Source organism: Hemiscyllium ocellatum, chromosome 5 (assembly GCF_020745735.1).
Source record: "Hemiscyllium ocellatum isolate sHemOce1 chromosome 5, sHemOce1.pat.X.cur, whole genome shotgun sequence".
NCBI classification, from domain to species: Eukaryota; Metazoa; Chordata; class Chondrichthyes; order Orectolobiformes; family Hemiscylliidae; genus Hemiscyllium; species Hemiscyllium ocellatum.
This window is the reverse complement of record NC_083405.1, coordinates 39,858,321-39,866,953: the sequence shown is the minus strand read 5'-3', so window position 1 is coordinate 39,866,953 and position 8,633 is coordinate 39,858,321. Positions and strand designations below refer to the sequence as shown.

At 38.7% G+C, this 8,633-nt stretch overlaps 1 protein-coding gene across 1 annotated transcript in view; it reads left to right on the top strand.

The window, feature by feature from the left end:
• Positions 1-8,396, top strand: part of LOC132816004 (protein QNR-71-like) — a 43,624-nt gene extending 35,228 nt beyond the window's left edge. The window contains exons 9-11 of the mRNA XM_060825409.1: positions 25-227; positions 6,283-6,373; positions 7,672-8,396. Of these exons, the coding sequence (XP_060681392.1) occupies positions 25-227; positions 6,283-6,373; positions 7,672-7,837 (460 nt within the window). The 3' untranslated portion in view covers positions 7,838-8,396. The remainder of the gene's footprint in view (positions 1-24; positions 228-6,282; positions 6,374-7,671) is intronic.
• Positions 8,397-8,633: the final 237 nt, after the last annotated feature.

The following is an 8,633-nucleotide window of genomic DNA, read 5'->3' as shown; positions in this document are numbered from 1 at the left end:
GATTTCTGTGTTTTTCCCTTGCAGTATACCTACTGACGTTTGCACTATAATTGGCGACAGTTCATGCATGGTGCTGCAAAACATGATCTGTGAACCTGTTGAGGCTGTTGATACATGTTATTTGACCCTTCATAGACGCTTCAATGAATCTGGCATCTACTGCGTCAACATCACATTGAGCGATAATACCAGTTTAGCTGTGGCTAGTACTCTGGTATCAATTGAAGGTAAGCACTTATTTTCAATGACTAGACTTCTTTAAGTAATAACTACACAAGGTTCATTTGTTTTGTAGCTTCCCTGCTATTTAAGAATACAGTAAATTAACTAATCCACAAAAATTATGGTTTAAGATCTGAATTTGTATTTCTTTCACTTTGGTGAGCAGAAACACGTTCTAACCACAGTCTCTTCAATTCCTTATTCCACCATTCAGATGAACCACAACATACAATAACTCATCTACTCACCTTTGATTCATATCCTTGATACTGTCGCCTAGTAACAGTTTACCAACCTCCAATCATGAAAATTTTCAATGACACAGCATCTACAGCCTTTTGGAGGAAGAAAATTCAAAACTTCTGCTCTTTTGTATAAAATTATTTTAACACTTCAGTTGATTTTTAAAAAATAAACTCTTCAATTAAATCAATCTTATAAACTGAAAGGAATGCAAATTAAGCTTATGCACCTTTTTCTCAAAAATTAATTTCTTATAATTCTGATTAATTTGAACTGTACACCATTCAAATGCCATCATATCCTTCTTAAATTGTGGTGCTCAAAATTGAGCACTGTACTCCAGGTAAGATCTGACCAAAACACTGCTCAATAGAAGTAAACTTTCCTCCCTTCAGCATTCCAACACTCGGTAAATGCCAACATGTTCTAACTATTTTAATTACTTTTTGAACGTGTGCACAAGCATTACATTATCCATAGCTGAACACCTAATCTACTTTCCTCCTCCACAGTTTCTAGTCTCTTGCTATTAAGAACATATTCCAATTTGTCTTTTTTAGCATTTGAAATGAATGGTTTCACATTCCCTCCCTAGGCATATAGGGTTGAATTTTCTCTACCTGCCTAGAGATGTTAGAGGGGTGTGTAGAGGAATTTAATCGAGTGGCACATGGCAGATTAGTGTTTTGCTGTTAGGCTGTCAGACCCTTTCGCCTTCCTGTTTTGCAAAAATTTGCATTTCATAAATACTCATTAGCATCCCAGCCCAGTAGAAGTATGTTCACAAACAAATACCAACATTGTTGGAAAAACTTAGCAGGTCTGGCAGCATCTGTAGAGAGAAACTCTTCCTCAGAACTCAGAACCACACTTGAAACATTAACCCTAATTTCTCTCCATAGATGCTGCCAGTCCTGCTAAGTTTTTCCAGCAATTTCTGTTTCTGTTTCAGATTTGCAGCATCCATTTGAGTTTATTTTACAATAGAATTATGTTCATAGCCACAATGTTCCTGGCAAACTCAATGTTTACATATAGGTGTTTACTGACGAGTAGATTCTTTCCTTAAAGCTTTGATGAATAAAAACATGTTATAGTTACTCCACTACTTCATAACTAAGGTGTTTCTTTGTGCAAACGCTTACAATATTATAAAGCCAGCAGTGTGAAGCCTCTTCCCATTGATCAGCACAAGAAGTCTCAGTACTGTGTAGCCTGACTATTTGTTATTAAATGCTTTAAGTGTTAGGAATTTAAACCTGACCAGGCCAACAAGCCTGCTCAAGTGAAGCAACCACATAGTCTGAGGACAGAAATCTGATTGGGGTATGCAAGTGGGCTGAACTCAAAAGGCTTTCTCGTGTGCTTGTGCCTTCATCCCAAGCAGGTCCTTGATGAGAAGCTATCAGATCACATTCTCCTAGTTGTAAAGGTGGGTGAGTGACTTTATGTTGTATGAGATGCTGAGTACTGCAGCTTCTTTTATGTTTTAAGTGTGAACCCTAGAAGATGAATTAGTGGGAATACCACTGTGGTGCAAGTAGTAGACATACAGTTGGTGCAATTAAGTGACAATGATGGTACAAGAGGCATTGAGTGGAAACATCTTGGCTGTGACAGTCCTGGGCTGTGTCAACCTTACTATGTGAATTCACACTTCTAAGGGCTTGAAGCTTTAAGTAGACAGTGGTGTATACCCTGTCAGAGCAAGCACACCATTCATCATCTTGTGACACTGAGACCAGCTTCTTCTGGACCACCCACACATCTGACCAAAACAGCCAAGCTGCCTTCATCGATTGGAATGGTTTCTTGTTGCCATCCATAGATCAAAGAGCTTCTCTTCTTTGGACAGTCTTCAAGAGAACTTCTAGGGAGGTGTTACTAAAATATAGTCCTACTTTTTTGCGTATTCTTTGACATTTCTAGGGGTGAATAGGGGTGAAGTGCAGAGGCTGACTGATGCTTCTTGGTTGCAGAGGGTGAATTGTTGATCTGATATCTTTTAAATATAGTGCCTAGATTTTGGAACTTGCAAAGTCCTGGTGGACTTCAGAGATTTTTGCCTATAAAATTTAGTGTTTTACTCAAGCATGAATATATAATGAGCTGAGAACAACATAATTACATTAGAAAACCCAACCTGTATCAAGTGGAAGCCCTTGCCAAACTTTCATACAGTTTCACAAAAAAGAAAATTTCACCTATAGAGGTAGGAACAGATGGTTAACCATTCAACCTCGCACCTACTCTGCCATTCACTTAGATCATGGTTGATCATTTGTCTCAACACCACTTTCCCACACTATCCCCATGTTCCTTGATGTCACATGTATCCAGAAATCTATTGAATTTGTCTTGAATATGCTCAATAATTGAGCATCCACACCCATATCCCACTGCAGTAGAGAATTCCATAGATCAAGGCTGCTCTGATCAGCCACTTTCCTGACTTATCCCATAATCCTTGATTTCCTCAATGACTACAAATTTGCCTATCTGAGCCTTGCCTATCCAATCCACGCTCAACAGCCCTCTGCAGTAAACGATTCCACAGATACATCACTCTCTTTCTAAAATGGACAACTTCTTACTTTGAGATTAGGCCTTCTAAACTTAGACTCTCCCACAAGGGAAAATAACATCAATGTGTCAACCCTGTTAAACCACTTATGAATCATAACCCTTCTCATTCTTCTAAACTCCAACCAATACTATACTCAACCTTTCCTTATTTGAAAATCCCTCCAGACCCAGGTTCAACCTAGTAAACCTCCTCTGGACTGCCTTCAAAGCCAGTGTATCATTCCTTAGATAAAGGGACCAAACTTGACAAAGTATTCTATCTGTGTTCTGACCAATATCTTGAATAGTTTCAACAAAATCTCACTATGTTATATTCCAGTCCCTTTGAAAGAAATGCCAACATTGCATTTGTCTTCCTTGTTATTCAATGAAATTGGATGCTAGCTTTTTCGTAATATGTTAGGAGCACCATATCTGTTTGTACTGTTGATTTCTGTAGCCTAACCAATTTGAACGATATCAAACTCTTCTTTTCTTCCTGCCAAAGTGCACAAACTTACATTTTCCCACATTATATTCCATCTGCCAATTTTTCCCCAATCAGTTAACTTGTTTAAAAGCAAATCGCTGAACTTGTTTATATCACTCAGTAGACTTCTTGTTCCCTCTGTCCATATCCAACTGGAGTATCTAACTGTTCAATTCCCATGTTACCCTCTCAGTCCTAGGCATATTGTGTCAACAGGCCAAGTATAGTCATGCACTATTGCACCATCAAAACCAGAGTATTGTTGGCTGATGACTCTTCTCCCATTTTATTCCTTTTCCCTCCATACCATTATCATTTCCTCCCACTATATGCTAAGTCACCCCCCCTTGACAATTGTCACCCTCTTTGCATCCCAGCAAGCTGCGTCCAATCCCCTCAATTGAATTCCTCACCATCTCTTTCACGTCAGTGACCCTCGTTAAAATATCCCCTAGACATCTAGCAAGTGAATTCTCAGGACTGACTGATGTCTAGTCCTCTGACTAACCTATGTGCAGCTCCCTGACTGACCTCCTGCGAGTCCCTGGACTGGATCCTCTGACTGAAGGGTACCTTCCCTTGACTGAGGACCATTCTCTTTAGACATTGAGATATTGCCATTGGATTGAAGCACATGCCATGTGTTTGGTGTGTATGTCGCTGGCACATAGTGCAGCTGTGAGACTAGTGTCACATGATGCCATAAAGTAACATGTCCATCCCCTTGACTGATGACTGCTGACAACCTTGAGAAGCTGTCTGGCTTAGTATCTGCAATAAAAGGCGAAACAAGAAGTACTTTGGGCATTCGGGAAAATGCAGACAGACAAGGCAAAGTAGAGATGCTGTGAGCATCTAAACAGGTGCAAAGTGAGTGAGTACAGAGAGAGCAAGTGAGAATCCTTGAGATGTTATCTGGTTAAATCCATGATATCGGTATCTATCTATGTGTAAAGTGTCCTGGCAGCAGCATTCCAATGAAAAGTGCTGGTGCACTCCAAAATGCAGCATGGAAGTGCAGAACCATTATACAAGTGGATCAGAGGTGTACCATGAGAGTGTGGTGAGGCTGGTACATGTCTAAAACCAATATCTGTGGCAGGGGATGCATGTGGCCACTGCTCATGGCGTGTGCACTAAGAAGTTGCGGACTGGTGTTCAAGATGGAAGTCCTTATGAGCAAGTGGCAAAATGGAGTTGGCAGGTAACTGCTGTGATTTTCATGTCAGGACAATGTCAGGAATTGTCGCAATTTAGTTTCAATCTGGCAGGTATGCTCCTTATGCAAATAGGCCTTTTCCCACTCACTAGCGAGAATCTCATCTTGTTGTTCAACACATGGTTGGAAAATAAGACTATTTTCCTCTTGATGTCAGATCCTTGCTGACCATCTCACAATTGTCCCAATGTTCTCAGCTTTGTCGATGTTTTTTAGTGCCTGGGTAGGTTCTTAACCATACCCTTTAAAAATTCTAACCATCGCCCTCCACTGATCTTCCTTCTTAAAAAGTGGGGTTACATTTACTATTTTGCAGTTTGCAGAAACCTTTCCAGAAGATACAGAATTTTGAAAGAAAACCAACCAATGCATCAAGTATCGCTGCCGCTAGCTTGCTTAACACTCTGAGGATGTTGGAACAAATTACGGTAGATGTTGGAATCTGTACTGAAAACCACAAATTCTGGAGATCACCGTAGGTCAGACAGCATACAGGGAGAGAGATCAAGCTAATGTTTCAAGTCAAATTCCCACAACTCCCCCGTCTGTATTTTGTAGGGATCATTCCCTCTGGGACAACTTAATCCATTCCACAACCAACAAAAACACACCCCTCTCCATGGCACCTTGCTATATAAATACAGAAGGTGCAACACCTGCCTCTTCACCTCCTCCCTGCTCACCATCTAAGGACTGAAACAGTCTTTCCAGGTGAAGCAGCATTTCACCTGTACCTCCTACAATCTTGTGTACTGTTTTTGCTGCACACAATATGGCCTACCAAACACAGAAGAAAGGAAGGCAGAGAGGTATTGAGATGTAGAGAGATAATTTGAGAGTTTGGGTCTTGGGCGAAGCAACCATTAATGGTGGAGCAGTCACAATTGGAACACACAAGAGAGCAGAATTAGAGGGGCATAGACATCTTGGGAGATTTTGAGGTTGGAGGAGATAAAACTAGGGAGGGGCAAGACTATGGGGATTTAAAAACAAGAATGAAAACCTAAATCAAGGCGTTGCTTAACAGGGAGCCAGTTTAGATCTATGAGTCCAGAGGTGATGGGAAATGGAACTGGCTATGAGTTGAGATTTGGGCAGATGACCCATATATGGAGGGTACAGTGTAGAAGACCACTCAGGAATGAGTTGGAATATTTTAGAATAAAAGCAATAAAAAAATGTAAGAGAGTTTCATCAGCAGATAAACTGAGACACAGTGAAGTTGGATGCTGTTATGAAGGTGGAAATAGATAGTCTTAGAGATGATACAGTATGAAGTGGGAAGCTCATCTCTTAATTATTGTGACACCAAGGGTATGAACTGACTTCCTTCATCTCAGAGTCGCTAGGGAGAAGGATGGAGTGAACCGGTCCACTCTTACAGGAATCCAAACATTGCTTTCTGGTTAAATATCCCAGCTTTCAATTTATTTTACTTTGCTTTACCACATTGCCTAGATGATGATGATCATTGATATCTGAGTCTTATATATGCCTCTAAAAAGAGATTTTATTTGATGACTCAATTTTGAATTACTTGCAGGTTCCAGCAGTAATACAGGCCTGCATGGTGTCTTAATATTTGGCATTTGCCTGGTGATTCTTATTCTTGGTGCTGCCTCTTTCCTTTACAAGTAAGTTTTGAGTGATCATCAGAAAAAGAAGCATAAAAATAACTGATTTTTAAAAATCTGAATGCATTTAATACAAGTCATTTATAGAGAAATACTAAGAAGTTGTAATAACATTGAATTCCTTTCCTTTTCTTATGATGTAAGTCTTTAAATTCATTCTGATCAAATCCAAAATGTAACTGGGATTAATTTTCAGTTGTGTGACTTGAAAGTGGAGCAGAACTTTGTACACTGAAATTTTGCTTCATTTCTACAATGAATTAAATTCCAGTAGGCAATTCCATGGCCAAATGTTCTACTGTATCTACCCCACCTCAAGTATTTGTGCCTGGGTGGGAAGATTTTAGGTTTTCTTGGGGATTCTGCTCTGTCCATATTTTAAATACTGTTGCTGGATGTGAGATGGTACGAATCTCAATTAGACACAATACATAGCCCCAAAACTTTTCAGGCTAAAATAAATAATTCCTGTAGGGGATCACTTATCTATATCATGTTACACAACAAGGAAATGTATGACATATTAAGCATAGTTTCCACCTTATTTCTTTAAGCTTCTTTGCATGAAGATATTAAAACATCAAGTGCTGGATATAGAGGTTACTGAATGGACTCTATTAAAGGCTTTGTTTGCATGCTTCCTTTGTGAAAGAAATTCCTGAAGCTTACAAGAACTTTATTGAGGTTCAGTTTTCTAAAAACATAATTGAATTGATATTTGGTTTCAGGGTCTGGGTCGTCACCTGGACAGGCTAATCACCTGCTCATTGTAGAATCTTCCTAAATTGAGCTCAATGTAATCAAAATTAGGCATTAGCATCAACAAAGTTGAACCAGAGCTCTCTTGTCCTGCAGTGGTAGTATCCCTAGCCCTGGACTGGGCAATACACGTACAAGTCTCACCTGCTCCAAAAGTGTGCAATTATATCTCATAACAGGGAAAAGAGATCCAGCCAATTCCAAACAAAAAGAAATGTTTCAGCATTACGGCTTCTATTAGTTTTCTATGAGTCTTGAAAATGAATAAAATATATGGAACTATCTAAGTACTGAAAATCTTTAAAGGAGGCTGTATGAGGTTATTTTTAAAACATGTTTCTAAGAATGTAATTTCTGATAATGAATAGAAATAAATGGTTGGGAGATATTCCAACCTTCCACATTATGGATTGCAACAATTCATACTTAAGTTTTATATTTTACAAATTCATAAAATACATTGTTAATATTTTTGGCAGCAGATGAAGTAGGAACTACAATCAATTTGATTCATTAAGGATGTGAAACTTACTTTGCAGGCGTTACAAAGAATATACACCAATTGTTAGACGATTGAATGACAGAAGTAAACAACTGGTGGTGAATAATGGTGATGCCACTGTGTACTTCAATAACCTGAGAAACAAACTCTTCCTTGTGAATGATGAGAAGAGCCCATTACTGAAGAAACCTGGAGTCATTTAATCAGAGATACTCATCTAACCGGAAGTGTGCTCCAGGAACAGTCAACTTTCTGTCTGAGTACTTGTGTTGCTTGTGCAAATCTTGAATATAGAAATGTTATATTATATGCTTAGCTCCTCTTTACAAGTGGATTACAATATAAATTACTTGAAATCCAGCTCTCCTTCACGGTGCTTGAGGGTGTAAGTCTATATGTATTTATAAACGTTATAAGCAACTGCAAATGTTGGAGATAAACTTTTTTAATGCCATTCTAAAGTTCATTCCATTCACTCCAACCAAAGGGTCTGTTTCCATGCTGTACATCTCTATGACTCTCATGAGATGGTACAGTGATGGCAAAATGGCAGCACCTGGATGCACATACTGGATTTCTATTGACACCAAATTGTTTCAGTTAAGAATCTATACAAAAGGGATGTTCACAGAGACCCTTCTAGAAGTACTAGCTTTTGAGTTTCTGCACATTTGCTTAGATATGATAGTCATAAAACTAACTTTTCTACTTGTATCTCTCAGACTTGTGTCAAAAGTCTCCAAAACAGATAATGTCAAATAAACTATTGTAATGATGAATTATAAAAAACAAAACCTGGCTTTATTTTTGTCTTTTGTCAGTTTGAAATTGGGAAGAATGTCTGGAATTGACTTGTGCAAAAATTAGCCAAAAAATCCACAACGTTTATTTACCAGTGATTTTGCCCTCTTGACTGAGTCTATAGATTAGGTTGTATCCAATAAAAGCAAAATACTGCAGATGCTGTAAATCTGAAACAAACACAGAACATGTTGAAGA